This window comes from Drosophila melanogaster, chromosome 3L (genome assembly GCF_000001215.4).
Source record: "Drosophila melanogaster chromosome 3L".
NCBI classification, from domain to species: Eukaryota; Metazoa; Arthropoda; class Insecta; order Diptera; family Drosophilidae; genus Drosophila; species Drosophila melanogaster.
The window spans coordinates 13,173,788-13,191,279 of NT_037436.4; the positions used below are offsets into that span (position 1 = coordinate 13,173,788).

The 17,492-nt window shown below is 41.7% G+C and overlaps 1 protein-coding gene across 1 annotated transcript; it reads left to right on the forward strand.

The window, feature by feature from the left end:
* Positions 1–690: 690 nt before the first annotated feature.
* Positions 691–2,994, forward strand: snky (sneaky; the record flags this gene model as incomplete). Its single annotated transcript, NM_140376.2, has 2 exons — positions 691–2,214; positions 2,287–2,994. The coding sequence occupies 2 exons, from the start codon at positions 691–693 to the stop codon at positions 2,908–2,910; spliced, it is 2,148 nt and encodes a 715-aa protein (NP_648633.2). The 3' UTR covers positions 2,911–2,994.
* Positions 2,995–17,492: the final 14,498 nt, after the last annotated feature.

Consider the following 17,492-nt stretch of genomic DNA (forward strand, 5'->3'; position numbering starts at 1 on the left):
TTCGATGCCATCCATCTTTTGTCGGTTGACTGCAGTTCATAAATTTTTAAAACGCTCGCCGGCGCGAACCAAAACAAACAAGTTTTGAATCGCCGCCAGGATCGGTGGAACGCATCCCAAAAGGTGGAGTGTGTGGACAGAAGGAGACTGGCAGACACGCATGTAATCAATTTTTATATTTTAGAAGAATGCCCCCAAGTGAGGCAGGTGCAGCCGGCGGACCAGCTCTATTATAATTGGATTACCCGTTGCCGCCGAGGGAAACGATAAACTGAATGTTCTCGCATTCTCCTACTCAGCGAAAAGTGGTCTAGTCTAGTCTGGTGGTCAGCTGCCGATTGTCTGGGGGGTCCTAGGCAACTCCTGGACTTTTGCACTCATTCGAAGGGGTATCATTTATATGGGTAGAAAATTAAAAGTCACAGAGGGAGTCAAAGGCAATTAAAGTTTGGTCAATGCCAGACTAGCTGGCCCTTGATGGCACCTAATTATTGAGACTGTTAATTTTGAACCATTTTATATGCACTTTAAATTTGTTTTTAAAGTGGAAAAAATCATTTACTTTACAGTAAGACTTTTACATTATTTTTCAAATATGATAAAATAAATCAAAGCTTAATGTTTTGAAAGATTTAAGTCTTGACTATTTTGTGACTGCCACAAAAGGTGGCTTATCTTTTATTGTCCGAAATGTTATCCCTTTTGACTCGGCCATTTCTTCCAATCTTTTGCTTTTTGTATGGACCACAGAGCGAGGGAAGTACCCGGATCCAATGTCTTCGGCGCTTCGTTACCTTCCTACTGGGACTCGTGTTGGGCTTCCTCCTCTGGAAGCTGGCGGCCCTGAATTTTACCCTGGGTCGCCTGTTCGTGAACGGAGCCACCGACCTCTACGTCTTCATAATCTTTGTCCTAGTGACCGGAACGATCTTCATGCTTAGCCTTCCAGTTCGTGCCGTAATCCTGCTGATCTTCGTGGCATTGGTAGGAAAATCTGGAAGGACATATTTACGTGCAGTGGCCTTTGCCTTTATAATATCCGGACCTATAGCTAACCTGGTGGAAAATGCGGGTGAGGTTGCCCGTGTATTTGTCTGCACTACAGTGCTGACCTACAATCTATCCAAAACCCGATTTGATTTGATGGCCAAGCCGTTTACAAACACTCTGAAGCATATGCGAGGAGATGTGGAGGAGATACGACATACATTTTACGAATTACAAGAGGTCCTAGTCGATCTTAAGTATGCCGTTGAAAATTCGGACATTGAAGATGAGAAATACGGTGACAAGAATACAAAACCCATCTATGAAAGATGGGGCAGAGAAACGAGCAGGATGAACGTAAGTGAAATTGGAAATGGAGGTAAGGAGCTACCAACTCCAGCTGCAGTTCAGGAGCGATTTCAACGGAATATGAGAAATAGGTGCAAGCATCAGCTAAGAAGTGGCCATCGCGCGTGTCTGGAGGTTTTTCGAAATGGTTACAGAAAATGTACAACAAATTTTCCCTCGATGATAGCTAAGGCCATCTGTTGGCCCTACAGAGTGGATATTATCTGCGAGCTAGACCTCTTTGGCAATCCGGATAAGATATGCGACCCATCCGCAGTGGTGCCACAAAACTTTGGGGAGACTTACGTGGAGTTGTTGAAGGCCGAAAAGAAACTATTTGACAACAGCTCACAGATAGTGGTGAACTATGAAATAAAGGACGAACAGTTCGCCAAGAGTCAACTGAAGTCCGCTGAGAGGACAGGACAGGCTTTTAAGGAAGACTTTGAACGCCAAAAACGGATTTTCAATAAAGTCATGGGCATACTTCAGAAGATCCTATGTCTATTCATGCTGCGGATGGTTTACGTATCCATCAACTACTATGTGAAGTATCTCAATGACGTGGAGTTCGACAACTTCTATATCACTAAATATTTCAAGCACGTGGATCAGCGGCGTAAGGAGCAGCGTATTGATGCCATTTTGCCACTGCGCACCTATGAAAAGTCCAAGTACATTGATGTGGATCACATATTTAGTCGAACCCATCACGAGTCCACTACGGTTTGCTTTAATTTGTTACAGTTTCTACTAGAATTAGTCACAGCGGGACTATTCATATTGATAGACCACTTAGTCGTAGAATTACTTCAGATTGTCAGAAAGCGATCGAAGATCGTTTACCAGCAGGATGGTGAGCATGAAGTCCGATTCAATGTAAGCAATATAAAGTTAATCAATTAAATATATAAATAACCCGAATTCTTAACTTATTCCCTGTAAATATAGATCAGTGGTGTGGGTCAAATGGCGAGACTGCTGCGCACCACCATGCATAACTTCAACATCCACGAGAAGGTCTCAACCTCGCTGTCCAACAAGGAGTGCCTTCCGAATGCACATGTCCTGCCAAAAAAGATGTATTACCAGCTTATACTGCTGTACCTGATCATCATAGTGCTTATCTACCAGAGCACAACATTTCTGCGAATGCGGCGAGTAATTTGCAGCTTCTTCTACTACAAGCGTGAGAAACAGCGCATCCTTTTCCTGTATAACCGCATCCTGCGGAATCGGCTTAGATCTCTGGAGTTTTTGATTCACGATGCCGAGGATAACCTGGCCACACATCGCATCCAGCAGCAGGTCAACGTCTTCCTTTGGCTACGGTTTTCATGTCCGGTCGCATTTGGTTGGATACGGCACTTTAAGTTCGCCAAAAGGACCTGCATGATCTGCCGAGGATTGGAGGACTCCACCTTCACGGTTTGCGGCAACTGCGGGCTGCCATATTGCGACGATTGTGCCGAGGATCTCAACAGTGTGTGCTTTCAGTGCGGTGTGGTTCTTACTAGAGGGGCAGAAGGATCTGAAAGCAGCGTAGAAGTGTACACGTACAGGAAAGAAAAATAATCCAAGGAAGACGAATACTGCTACTGTACTGAGACGCAAATAGTGCTTTTAACATTTAAATTAATAAAAAATAAAGCCTTACTGAAAAATGGTCAGCCGTAGGCCACATAATTAACAGTCCCTATACGAGGGCGTAGTAAGAATAGTTAAATGATTTACCCTTCTGTCATGTATAAAACATAAAGCATCTTAATGGCATTACAAAAGTTCATCTCGTATGTGCCAAAAGGAATGGAAAACTTTTCCCTTTGAATCGGAAACTCACTTCCCTCCCGGGGAATACTTGGTAATCATCTTCGGAGAACTCGGTCTCTTAATCCCACTTGCACTACCCTTTATTAACTGTCCTTCTGTATGATAATCATATCTTCAGCCTAATTGCCATTTTTCCAGTCTGTCAAACTTAATTCTCAACATTTTACCCGGCCACACCCCAACTATTTTCTTGGCCGATGGCACTGTCTGCCGGTTGTCTAGAGTAAGTTGGAAAACATTTCTTTGCAACAACAAGGATCGCTCAATTAGTTGTCCACCCTTTTGTCTGGGCCACCCTAAACTCCTATCGCCTGCCACCCCGACCAGCATAATTATGCACATGTCTGGTGGAGCTGGAAAACTTTTTGTCCTTAGACAAACTTTGCTCAAGCGGCGCTGATTCGATTATGCCACTGGAAAGCGAGCTGGAGAGCAACATTTCAGCACTCTGAGCTACACTCGGCTGCAAGGATTAAGTTACAAAATTGTTAATTAAAAATAATAAAAACGCTAATTGAAGAAATGCCTACAGTAATGCAGAAACTCCTTTTGCAACAAACCGAAAACGTAACAAAAGTTTTCGGTTGCTAACTTGTCTAGACTTTTTGGGATCAGCCAAGAAGATGTCTGCAAACGCTTTCGGGCACTTTCCTTGTCATTTTGGTCGGGATGAAACAGTTGCAACAATGATGACGACAAAGTCTCGCCCACGCTCGCTCTAGTTTTAATATTCATAAGGCTTTTGGCCTCTGTGTCTGCCTGCAATAAAATAATTATGCAAACATGGAATAGCGTTGGCTGGCCAGGAGGGTGGGTGGTAGAGAACCACACAAACCAAAGGAGCTGCGTCTTTCCATTGAAATTTCACACATTTCCATGGAAAAAAGGCACCAAAAAAAATGCGCAAAATTTTCTTACGAAAAACAAACAGTGCGGCGGAGGTGGAATCCACATTCAGACGCTAGACTGGTCGGCATGCCGTGTGCAAAGGTGATTATTTGACGTTCACACCTTGTTGCAGTGACTCCTCCCTTCGAGATAATGGGCCGAGGTCGTCGACGCTCGTCGGCGGTTGTTGTGATCAGCCACAGAAGTGACAGGTGTGACACTCCGCCTGACAGCGGCTCCCAGAACTCCACTTCACTCCACTTCGACCATCAGCCTCACCCTCACCAGTCGACTCCACCATCTGCACAGACTATGAAGACGCAACTAGACGAGACGAGACAGTGGTGGGCACTAAAAAAAATTTGAAAAAAAAACAGCTCAGAATTATTTCCTAGAAAACTGCAGACGGATGGTTGAACGAGCAGTGTAAAGACCAGCAAACATAAAAAAGTGAGCGAAACTGGAGCTGTTACAGCAGCACCGACCGAGGTATACCCTTTTAACAAAAAAAAAAGGTATCCAAAGGCGATCAGTATTATGGGTTCTAAAAATAAAATTGATTTGGTTCCAAACATGATTCCCGAATGATTCCTATAATGAATGATATTTGTCTGGAATTTATGATATATTTTAAAAATCTTTGCTCTAAAAAGGTTTTTTGAAAGTGGATATTCTTCACAAATCATCTACGTATTCTAACCGACCATAGAAAGTGTAATGCCAGGTATAACCATTTAAACGAAAATGGCCAAAGTGCTGAAAAATAATCGGGCTGAGTCCCTCAACTGCCTTTATCATCACGGGCTCAACTTGGCGTTGATAATGAAGGAAGCGAAACGATGGCCCACGGATGGTTGGATGCTCGCTGGTCAGTGCATTGTTTCTTTCTTTCTTACATTTTGTTTTTTTTTTTTTTTTTCTTTTCAGTATGATATTCCAGCGGTTTGGCTGCAATTTGCGAGTCCGAGAGACTCCGATTCACAGACCGAGTGAGTGAACTATTTAGCAAAGGGAGCCAGGGGATTCATACCATCCGCTGGCGGAGCAGCAGGTGGTAAAGCGTAGAGAAATATGGTGCGGAACATTTCAATTAGAAAAAGCGGCGAAACGGCAGACTGAAGACTGAAGAAACCTCGGACCGACAGCCTGTCGTCGCCCCCAATCAGTTGGGTCCCCATTCACGGACCATCTTCATCCCACAGCTCCATCTCCCAGTTCCACGGAATATTCCCCGCCTTTGAAGTCGAGTTCGCCTGACACTGACGAACCGCGACTGGCTATATTCCACTATATATGTACGTATATCCCCACTGCCTGCTATTATTTCAATAAAAATTCTTTAATATTATTTTAAGTTTGTTATGGCAGGTTAGTTTGTTCTCTGTTGGCCACCGTCCCTTTCCCTTTGTGCTCGTATTTAATCTTTATAATTAAAATTTTAGCAAAAAAATGGAAAAAATGCCGCCTGAGGTGGGCGCCCTGAGTGCGAAGAAGCGCAAACGTGTTAAAAATTGATTAAAGTAATTGATTTGAGAGGGCTGGCGGTGGTGGCCCTTGGGTTATTGAGGATTATTCTTTATACTCTACGTATACATTCTTCAGTTTTGATCCCTTTGTTATATTTCAATGTGGACAGTCGACTCAATTAAAGCAGTAAGCGGTGTTTGTTTTATTCTTATAAAAATATTCGAGTTTATTCAGAACATTTGGTAAGATAAATTTGTGATCGAATAAGTTTTGATAGATAAGCTGAATTTAATTTCCTAACTATACAATGTTACTGAAATATGCAAAATAGGTTTCAATTGGAAAGAGTTTTAGTACACATATATTAAGCAAAATTCTTAATCGATTAACCCTCAAAAAAGGAACAAATTAGTTTAATTGAAAAATGAAAATATTGTTATTGGTTTTTTAAGCTTTAACAATTATTCTCCAATATAATTCAGTGGTAGTTCCTGAAGTCTGGAATGCGATGCCCGGCTATCTCTTTGATCTCCTTTTCATTTTCTCACACAGCAAATTGCTAATTGCATTCCGCGCATAGAAAATATGACTGGTCGGAGTGCATTTATTTCGTTTTCGTACAGAAATCATGTGGCAACCGCAGCGGAATCTCAGCTTTGTCAAGTCAAACTCCATGCACCAGACCCAATTTTCACACAGAATGAAAAGGAGTGAAACCCACTGCACCACAAATCTTTCACTTGGTTTTATTTACCCACTTTTTGTATTTCGTTATAAAACAGCAGAGGCACGAAAAATGAAACTCCACTGTGCGTGTTGTGAACCCAGACTTTTGTGCCAAATGTTTTCGGGATGGAGGAAAGTCAAGGGGCTTGGGTTTGGTTCGCTCAGCTCAGCTCAGCTCAGCTAACGCCTTTTTGGTCTTTCACAGCAAAAGCGCGAAAAGAGTTAAAAGGCGAAGCACAGAAAGCAGCGAATGCAGCACCATAGCACCAAAGCATTTTCACCCTATTATTTCGAGCAATTTCATCAAAACTAGACTGGGGACCGGCCTCTGCTCCAAATTGTAACCACAAAACCTCCCAGTCCAGCTGCCCAGTTGCCCCATTGCAGTCCCATAGAGATGGTTGCGTTAGTCGTGAGGAGGCTAAGGAATCACTTCGTGACAAATGTGTTTTCAAAGTTGTAAGCATATAAATAAAAAAGCAATATTCCCTACCAATTGGAACTTTAACAGGTCAGGTGGAAAATGTATTTTCATATTTTTAAAAATTTTTGAATTGAATCGCTTGTAAGCTTAATTCACATGCAAGCTGGATTATTTTGAAGCATACAGTGAACTCTAGTACCACCTCTAGTTCGTCGCGGTTTTGTTGCTTTGCTTCTACCGCTTTTTGTCCACTTCTTTTGGCTTTTAGCCCCGCCCGGACCGACATCCTCCTGGTTCTTCTGCCATCGAGTTGTTGGCCGCTCTCAATAGAAGGCAGACAGGAGCAGGTTTTTCTTTTTTGCCTTCCTTCCAAATGGCCAGCAAACGGACTGTCGACTGTGCCAGCTGTGTTTTTCTTATTTGATTTCCACTTTTATGTAGATTGGTATTTATTTTTCACGCGAAAACTAGCGAAAAGCGGGCAAAAAAAAACCTGGGCCATGGTAGCGGCAGTAGTTCTCACACTATGGCATGGTATGGGGGCCTGGATCTGGGGTTCGGTCTCCGGGCCTGCGGTTCCTTAACTTCCCTCATCGCTCTTATTATCGCGTCAAGCGGGCAAACAAAAAAAAAAAAAAAGAATCCAACATAAAGCCACAGCACCAAGAAAGAAGTGAGTGCAACTATTTTGCGGTCTGCTGCCTGACAAATGGCAGCCAACGCCATCGGAGCATTTAGCCAAAGTCCAACTGCGATTCCACATTTCCACATCCAAGTCGGAGCAGCAGGTCCCCCCTCGGCGGTCGGAAGTAGCGCAGAAATCTGCCGCCACTGGCCGCCGCCCCTGGGGATCTGGATGTAATGTAGGCCCAGTCTCAAGCTCAGTCAGCCATTTACCCTATTTTCTCAGATGCTCAGCGAAATTTCCCTATTCCAAAGTTAGCCGAAGGGACAGAACAATTAAGAAATTATCATAGGGTTTTAAAATCAGTATTTTATTATATTTATTTTGTTATTTATTTATTTTTGTTTTAATTATAAATAGGTATAAAACTGAGCAAACGAAACAATTAATTGGGTATGAGATACATTACATATCTATAGTTATAGCTATGTAATAGGTTAGAAAACATCATCAAATTTGTGCATATACTTAAGTTTCTTTGTTTTTTAATCGAAATAAAGAGCATTTCCCATTCGCACAAGACAATCCATTTTATTTCGGTTGTCTTGGCTGTTCCCAGACCAAAGCTTCGTAATTAGATTTAGTTTAGCTCACGGATTTTGATACGTTAATTGTGAATTGTGCAAATACATATAATTGAGCTGGAGTTGCCCCCCCACCCAACCGCTGATGGAGTAGAGAAATGAGAGCTAGAGTTGGTCCCGCCTGGTTGGTTCTGCATTTTTCAACTAAACCTTGTCCCGGCATTCCGCTTTAGTTTTGCTAAATTAGCGACCAGCCCGATTCCACCCAACTCCCAACCAACCAACCACCTGTCCCTCTCCAATGTGGCGTGAAGAAGACAAATGCCTGGAATTCTTTTCTCAAGCCTTTTGGCCACGCTTTTGATATGCCATTTGCAGTTGAGCTGACTGAGCTGCCCAGCAATTAATAGTAAGAAACAATTGTGGCAAGTCAGTTTCCCACGTCGAAGCCATAGGCCTTCTTCAGTGATTCAGACGTAGAAATTCCGCCCAAATTATAATCATTAAAGGCTAATCGGGTCTTAATTGAGACTCAATTTATTTGACATACACATCCTTGCCGGTAATACGCATAATGATCTCCATTATCCCTTTGCGGTAGTCATATACCGCCCTCTTCATTCGTTTTACATTATACTTTGTCTGCATCTACATATAATAAGGGTGATTTAAATTAAATCTGAATGAAAATGTTTGGGGCTCTCGAGGACCCAAAACCCAAACCCAAGTATTTCCAGACGATGATGGAAACCTGTTGGTCCCAATCAAATTGCCAGTGTCCGCTTCTGCGTGGGTTGCTTTTAAAGTTGATGTTATAATACCTTAAAAGTAAACATAGTTTTAAGACTTTGTTTTGATTTCTTGTCACACAATCTCTTTTGATTTGTCATTTTATACAATTACAAATTCCAACCTTAAACATGTTGATACGATGCAGGAAGCCTTTAAACTCCCCTCGCTGTGATGACAAATAGCTTAAACCATATCCAGAACCTCTTTTGATGATACCACGCATTTGAAACTCAGCTCCAGATCCGATGCACTTTCGGCCAACTTTAATGGGCAGGATAACCAGTTCCAGGAACTCGAAAATTATGCGAGTTTCGATTTTATTAAAGTTATTCCACTTGCTGGCCGGCTCACAGTGATTTTTGGTTCACCGGAATACAATAACGAAAAATTATCATTGTCTCCTACATCATCCACTTAATGTGAGGATCCATCAATCTGCGTTCCTTGTCCGTTGTCCGCTGTCCGTTGTCTCTTGTCCGTCGGCGGCTGTCAAACACGCCGAAACTCAGACTGAGACCCAAGCTCGAATTCGAACTGGAGCTGATGCTGGATCTGTGGCTGGAGATTGGGTCTGGTGACGAGACGATGGACCATCAATCGCATTAAGACCATAAAAGGATTGCTCATACGGCTGACGATTCTGAGCCCCTTCCGATGTCGCTGTTGTTCGGACTCGACTGCTTTTGCATGCTTAGCACTGCCGTTCTGAGTGTTGAAAGAGAATTTTTAAGTCCATTGTATGGGCATTCGCTGAAAGTGCCCGAAAAAAGCAAAAGTCTTGAGTGCTGCAAGCCAAAGCAAACTGAAGCCAAGCCAAAGCGAACAGAATCGAAGTTGGGCGGGGAAAAAAAGGACAAAATGTCACAAAAGCGTGACGATGTGTCGTAAAATACTCAGACAACACTAACCTCAAAATGGGGTCTCGAATGATATGGAAAATGTCTTTTCAAAGACCTCGAAACTTGGCTTTTTGTACTTTTCACTGGTCCTTTAGCTTATGCTTGGATACTCTAACAAAAATTAAAATGGGATATAGATTGTAATTAAGTACTAATATAAAAGGCCATACTATATCTTAACTAAAAGATTTGCTAACAGATAACTGCAACTAGTTCTACAAGCAAGTTGAATTAAGTGAATCAGAATTAAAGCTTATTATTAGTTTTAATGGAACCCAACGAAACATTGTTTTTTTTCAGAAAGCTAGGGCATAACCAGTTTCGCTAGCTTCCAATTTTTGTCACCATCTATCAGATTCAGTCAGCAACTGTCAGCAGTCAGTCAGCCTTGGCCACGGAGATCTCCTAACAGAACAAAAAAAAAAAAAAAAAAAAAGAAATGTATAAATATAAACAGAAACCTCGCGCTCCAATGCAGCTTAATCAGTTCAGTTCAGAAAGGTTGCCGGCTGAAAAGCTTTGTTGCTAATGCTGAGGACCCAGGAAAAGAAGATGGGACACAGTCAGGGGCATTCATCTGCGACATTCCGAGGCGGCAGTCCCATCAGCTTCAATTCAGCTCTCAGCTCAGCCCAGCCACCTTTTGTGCATCCCAGAGATACTTATATGAGTATCCGAGTACCTTTACAACCCCCGCTTGCTGTTCCGCTGATTGGAGCTCTTTGATTTTTGCCATCTGTCCAATTAGTCATTTTCATTTGGGGGCTCTTAATGCGATTTTAACTGCTTCAGTGCCATGGGGATGGGCTATAAAAATCAAGCAAAGGAAGATACAGATACGGCTCACTTTAATGGCAACCATGTAGGCATAAATAGTTTCCTTTTCGTACAGGACCTGATCCAATTTTTTATGGCCATGTCTAGACTTTAACTGCGATTTTCTTAATAGCTCGTTTAGTGCTGTTCCACCGGCAATTTCGTGTGGGTGGTTGGGCGTTGCTGGGCTTTGTTTGATTTGTGGCATAGAGAGTGTACTAGAACTAGTTCAGTATGCTCACGCCTCCCAGAGATATTTATCTTTGTCTTTGTCGGAGCTAGTGAAATTCGCAAGAAATTAACACAATTAACACTTTAATTGCGAACTTCCGCTTGCACCACTTTTCCCCCTTTTTTCACTTTGCCAAAGTTCCGGCAAGGCAAACGGCGCCGCCTGCATTTTCCCCTTCCCATCGCAATTGCACTGCATCTTTTTGTTCGACTTGTGGGTTTTTTTTATTTGTGCTCATATGGGGGAAATGAGGACTACGCCCCGAATGAAAGCAATTAACACTTTAATGACAGTTTGAAGTGAGTGAGACAAAGTTTATACCGCATTCTGAGCCGGATAGCCCCATCGTGGTCTCCTGGAGTCGGGATCCGAGACTCCTGGGAAAAAATAACACTGCGAAATAAGGAGACAAACTTATTATCTCAAGCTCTTGCAGCAGTGTATTTATCCAGAAATCTTCAAATAATGGATTTTGAAATATATAAACAAAAGTTACAAATTGTTTTGGATATTGGTTTTAAAATTCTTTTTTTATTATTTCCACAGGAGAATTCCAATGTTCCCCTTGTCAGTCTTTTTCAGTGCACTTCTTAAGCTCATCCCATGCACTTTTTTGCATTTTTAAAGCCCATATAGCAACGACCTCGCACATTTACGTCCGGTCTGGTTATGACATTTTGCTCATTTTCCGGCAGGCTCACAAAAATTAACCCGGCCTCTGGATTGTCTGCATATGCAGAACGGAGTGGTCATATCCCCCATTCATTAGGAATCGGAATTAGCAAACAGCAAATTGAGTCTAGGCCTCCGGTTTGGACTTGGTAGTTCTTTCTAGTTTACCTCCGGGGCAAAGACGAATGAATGGCGTTGAGACCTCCATTCTGTTCTCTGTCGGCCAGGAGTTATGATACGGGTTTTCCTAATTAGAGCTTAAAAGAGAGCTACACAGGAAAATTGTACAATTTGTGCAGGAAATTTGCAAACGATTCTCGTTTGAGGTCTACACTTCTGGTTTCTTCTGCTGATGCATGCGCTTCTCAAGATGTCTTTAAAAGAGTTGACACCTTTTTTTGCACCGCGTTCAAAAGAAAATTGTTGCTCTGGGCTTTGACCATTGAAGATCAGGTCTTGGACAATTGTCTGGAAAAGAAGACTCATTAAAATTGCTTCTGGTCTGCCAGGAAGTGCAGAAAATCCTTCAAATTTAGAGATGCTGTCAGATTTGTACCAGCAGTTTATCTTTATGTTTGCAGGGTGTTAAAGCGCAACTTTGAAAGATTTTTAAGCAATATTTTCTATTCGCAACATCATGTGAAGTAAAAAAGCTTCCAAAAAAGAAGTGCCTCATTTCCACCGAAACTCCAACATCACTTGTTCGAAAAAAGCCTTCCTTTCGCCTCCTTGTGCTAGGATAAACATCAAAAGGCGAACTCAGGACTCTTGTTTCCTTTCAGCAGAGAACTCACCCGCATTTGTGTGTAAATGTGAGTTGCAAAAAAAAAAAAAAAAGAAAACAGAAAACATCTTTCATTTAAAAGTCTGCCCGCCTTTGTTGCTCCTTCTGGTCGCACAGTTCCTTCAGATCTCCTCTCCACTCCCAGCTGCATTTTGCAGGCCAGTTGCGATTCCTGCCCACTTAGAGAAAATCTAGAAAATGGCAAAATATATGCCTAACAAAGATTTATAATCTTTCCTTTTGTTAAAATGCATTGATAGTTTGCAATAGCACTTCATTTACTTACACATTATTAATAATTACACATTTATCGGTCGGACTCTAAAGAGGAGAAATAAATTCTTCCTGTGCCGGCTTGCCTGTCAATGCAATAAGCGTAGCTACCAAAGGAGCAACGCAGTCCTCCCCAACTCACTTTACCATGTTTATTGCAAGTATTTCAGTTGTGGCGAAAAGATAGGAGACCAGCGGAAAAGGATCCACTGGACACGGTAAAAAAATTGCTCCGTTCTTCTATTTTTTTCGGTTTTTTTGCGCCCGCTGTTGTTGCAGAGCTGCCTCCTTTGCATACACTTTATATTCGCCGGAGTTGGGTCATATGGCGGACTCTATATATATATAGATACATATATTCGTTTTTGTTGGTTTCTCTATGGGTTTGGCAGGAATGGGGCGCAAGAGCCACGCCCACTAGACGACCCGCCGTGCTGTAAGTAATTTGTGGTTTCAGGCAAATACTCGGAGATGATGTTTTTCTTAAATGTTTTTCTCGCTCTCCCTGCTACCCTGCACTTCTTGTGTATCGTTAAAAAATGCCTTTAGGGCATTTAATTTCTTTTGTTCACTGGTCTCTTCCCTTTTGCCTTTTATGGTTTGCCCGGCCGGAGAACCATTTCTACGCTACTTCTCAGGCTCGGCTAAACAAATCGGTCCACCCTCGCCATTCCAAATAGTCCTTAGTTCCTCCTTTTAACAATTTTCAATAGAAAATTAAAACGCAACCGCAGTTTTTGGCAAGAAAAATTGTTCTTTTCGGTTTTTTTGGGGAATGGGTGTGTGTGTTGGCATTTTCGGCATGTAATTGTTAGTTTGTTTTGGTGTTTTATGGGGAATTAAGGCGATTCTGTTCATAACTTTGTTTTGCCATTGCGAAGATGTATTGTTAATAATGATGGTAATCAAATATATATGGAAACACATTAGCTTAATTTATGCAGAATGGGAACTGATGATTTAATATCAGTTATCAAAGTTATCAAAAACAAATACAACAATAGACTATTTTAAGTACATAGCTTTATTGTGCTTTTGCAAACATGGTTACCATCTAAAAATGGTCAAATATGCAGCAGCTTTTTGCCAACGTTTAGCATTTATTGTATATTTCCCCCCCATTTGTTGACTTTGTCAGCATTATTTCACTCGTTTTCAACTGGTGATGTCAATGTTTATTAATATTTGACATTCAGCACCCCAACCGCTGGCAAATGTTTCCAATCTGTGTCCGGCATCCCAGCGCGAATATCCTTGGCTCAGCCAGGAGCTGCCGCACTATTAAAATCGCCTAGTTGCGACTCAGCAGGAGGTGAATATTGCAGATTTGCGAAGGAGAATTTCAGCATTTGACTGACTGAAGGACGATTTATGAGCCCGCCCATGGGGGGCAAAAATCGCGCGACAATTTCGCACAATGCGCAAAACAGGAAGCGGGAAATGAACCCGAATCTGCGAATCGCCGGGACTGAAGGTCCTTCTTGGCCAGGAGCGCAAGCGTTTAATCGGCTATAAATTGCAACCCTTTTGTGCAAAAATCGAGCGGAAGTTGAACTGAAGGGGAGCGGAAGGTAGAAAATTACAGTTATTAATGCATGGAGGGTGTCAAATGCTTTTTTGTGTGTTGGCCTCTATTTATTTCACTTCCATCCTGCGGGGCTACCCTTCTTTTATATTTTTCGGCAGCGCGACAATATAATTTACTCCTTTCCGCAAAATGTATGGCACAATTACTGCTTTTCGTGGCGCGCATGTCAAAATAATCTGACAGCTTAATTATATACGCGGAAATCCATACCAATGGAATAGACCATTTCTTGGCATCCATTTCGCAACGTTTAGCAATTCGTGGTTAAATCAATTTTGCACACTTGCCTCCTTTAGCAGCCCTTCCCCTTTTTTTTTTACAATTACCCTTCATTTTTTTTTTTCGCCAAACACTTTGACAGTTTTGGGTCAGGCTTCGCTTTGTCTGGCTGCGATTCTTTCTGGTGAAAGGTGGATGCCGTTTTTGGGCAAAGTCATTTAACCTTTTTCTTCGGTTTTTCTCCTTTATTGTTTGTCCAGGGGTCATGAATTACTTTTCTGTATTTTTTTTTTTGGGCGGGGAAAGGGTTTGGTTTTCCTCGACTGGCGCGAAATGTATTTGGCAAAGGGGGAAAATGAAAAACGGGTTCGAAATGATCGGCACGACGAAAAGCTCTTAAAAGGGGAGGTCCTAGATGGTGGTTGAGTTTAATATTGCCTAAAAATTCGAGCTTATCTTTCCTTAAATTGTAATTATTACTAAAAACAAGACAATAAAGAATTTAAAACAATTTAAACTATAAGCCATACATTTTTGATTAAGGTTAAATCTTCAGTGTGTAAAGTCTTTTGAAGAATAACCAAATAAAGTGCTGTTTGACTGAAACGATTCTGTAATATCAAATGGTCATCCCCTCTTTAATTTGCAAGGCTTTCAATAAATCTCTCCTTTCATAGAAACCTTTTATACTTTTCTTAGCTCAAGACGCCATTGTCTCGCTTGATATTCAATCAAAATTGGAGCAGCGTCATCCACTTAAGAGGTCACCATGCGCCACTCGGTGCCCATCATGTGTGGCGACCCGTGGGCATTCGCATCACCCTGCATCCTGATGGACGAATCCTCCCCGGAGGCATGTCTAATCTACATGGGGCCCCATATGGCCATTTAAAAGCTTTACGCTGTTGTTTCAGCACTTCCTCCGCACGGAGAACTCGCTTCCGCATCCATTTGCAGCTCAAAAATTCGATACATCATTCATCAAAACGCGTGCCGGCGAACCAAACCAAAACCAAGCTCACCCATCAGGATGTGATATGGGATGGGACCCCGTACTCATAAGTTTTTGAAGAGCCAGTTGCCTTGGAACATAATCCCGTTCTAATCGAATTATGTTCAAATCCCCTGGGAACTTGCGACGCATCGAGTTTGCGTTAAGGCAAATTCAAGCGTAAGAAACTAATTTCTGCCAGTCGCAAATCCGCGAGATATCGAACCAGACAGTCAACGAGACTTAACTCTCGTGCATATGCGCTCATTCCTAATTCAATGGAATGCTTCTGTCATAAAAATGTTGCTGCGGCCATCAGATATTTAACAATTGATAAAAAGGACGAGTGGATAGAATAAGAACACCAGCGAATCAGTGGAAAACCCATGAGAGGCAGATTAGCCAGGCAAAACTAGCAGTTGGCACTGAGAAAAATGTACGGAAGTAAAATAAATAATTCCAACAGTAGAGTATATTAAAAGTGCATCCTATTTAAAAATGAAAATTTATGGTTTGTGTTTAGCTGCAAACATATTGTATAATGCACAAGTTTATTTATCCAACGATTCGTTTACAATTCTTAGCTTATAAAAGCGCACACTTTTTTCTCTGCCTGTAGATCCCAGCTTGCGATGACGCAGTGAATATACCCCTAAGTGAGCAGGGGGTTTCCCACAGGACCAACAAGCAGCCACCACCAAAAACCCAACCCAAAACCGAAAACCAAAACCAACCAACTACCAACCGGCCACCCTGTTTGATCACATTGTTTTCCCAAATCGGATTTTAGTTTTACACTAATTTCTTTGGTTTAAGACTCGCTGGGCGCTTGGTGGTCCTGGTTGCTATCCTGGTGCTGGTTCCTCATCTCAGATTGGTATTATAAACGCTTCGCTGGACATTTCTCGTTGGGCTGGATATACAGGGGGTTGGGGGTTGAGGGCTGATGAATCCTCTTTGATTGCACTAAACTGCAATCGAGACGAATGCCCAAAACGTGCGACGTCATGTGGGGTTGGGGGGAGATGTCCTTCGAGTCCTGCTGCCCAGTGTGATAAAATTTCATCCTCAGTGCCCAGACTTTTTATCGCTGCTCTTGGATCGTGAGGCTTTGCCTTTAGTTATACTCGGGGAACTTTACCCCACCACAACCGCTGTCTTTTCTCGGTAGCTGCACATTTTTATGGCGAAAACAATTTAATTGGCTTGAGACAAGCACTTTTCCTTTCCCCATTCGCTTACATTGTCCCCAAAAATTCGCTGGATAAGAGTTTGATAACATTTGAATTCCGGATGAGTCATCTATCGGATTGACTCACTGTAGGCGGAAGAAATAAAATCACTCTAAAGTAACTAAAAAGTTGCCAAGCCAGCTGAGTACTAAAACTAATCCGAAAGAAATCGAAAAAGTTGCAAAAACGAAATGGAATGAAAATTAAAAAAGTGGTGAGAAATTGATAGTCGATCAATGAAATGATGAAAAGTTTTTAATGGAAGTATTTTTTTTGGCAGGTGTGCATGTTCAGTTAAAACTACTATTACTATTATTTAAAATAAAATTAAATTGAATCAATAAATTTTACTATTTTAAACCAAGAATGTTGAATATTGGTTCTCAGGGCTTACAATAGCATTCACTAATCAAAGGCTGGAACTTCCCACCTTTATTTAATTTTGTTTTTTTTTTATGTAGATCCTCAAATGAGGTAATTTTTTTTCTGAATTCTGAATTACCAATCCTAAACTTAAGTGCACCTTAAATTTTCTCTTATATTCACATCCATCTGCTTTTGGTCCGCCCCTCTGATGAGTCAGATGTCGAATCTTAACTTTTTCTCCGGGATTCAGATCCACTCCCCTTAACCCTTTTGAGATCTCGACGTTGTCGTCGCTCCTGCGAACCAATGGCACTTAAGATGCCAGAACTTATTTCCATTTGGTTGGGCAATTATAATATTATGTATGTCTTCCTGTCTTCGGCGAGGAGCAGAAATGCGTTTACCTTTTTTACTACTGATTTGTGTGTTTTGCTTCTTGAATTTTTCGCAAACGGTTGTGTGGGGGAAAACCGGAGACCCAACGACGTCTTAAATATAATATTGACATTTCTTTTGCAACGCTTTTTATTTACGGTTGTATGTAGGGGTGTGGAGGGTGTAAAAAATGAAGGGCGGTGGTGGGTGGCTACTTCAGTGGTTCCCAGCGGTCTGCAAACTTTGACTTACACAGTGCAAATAATTATAGACATTTTTGGTGGGGAAAGCAAAAAGGGTTAAGTGCTTACCCAAACGTTTTTTGGTCTGCACATTTTCATTTTCATTTGGTTTTTTTTTTTTTTTTTATTTGG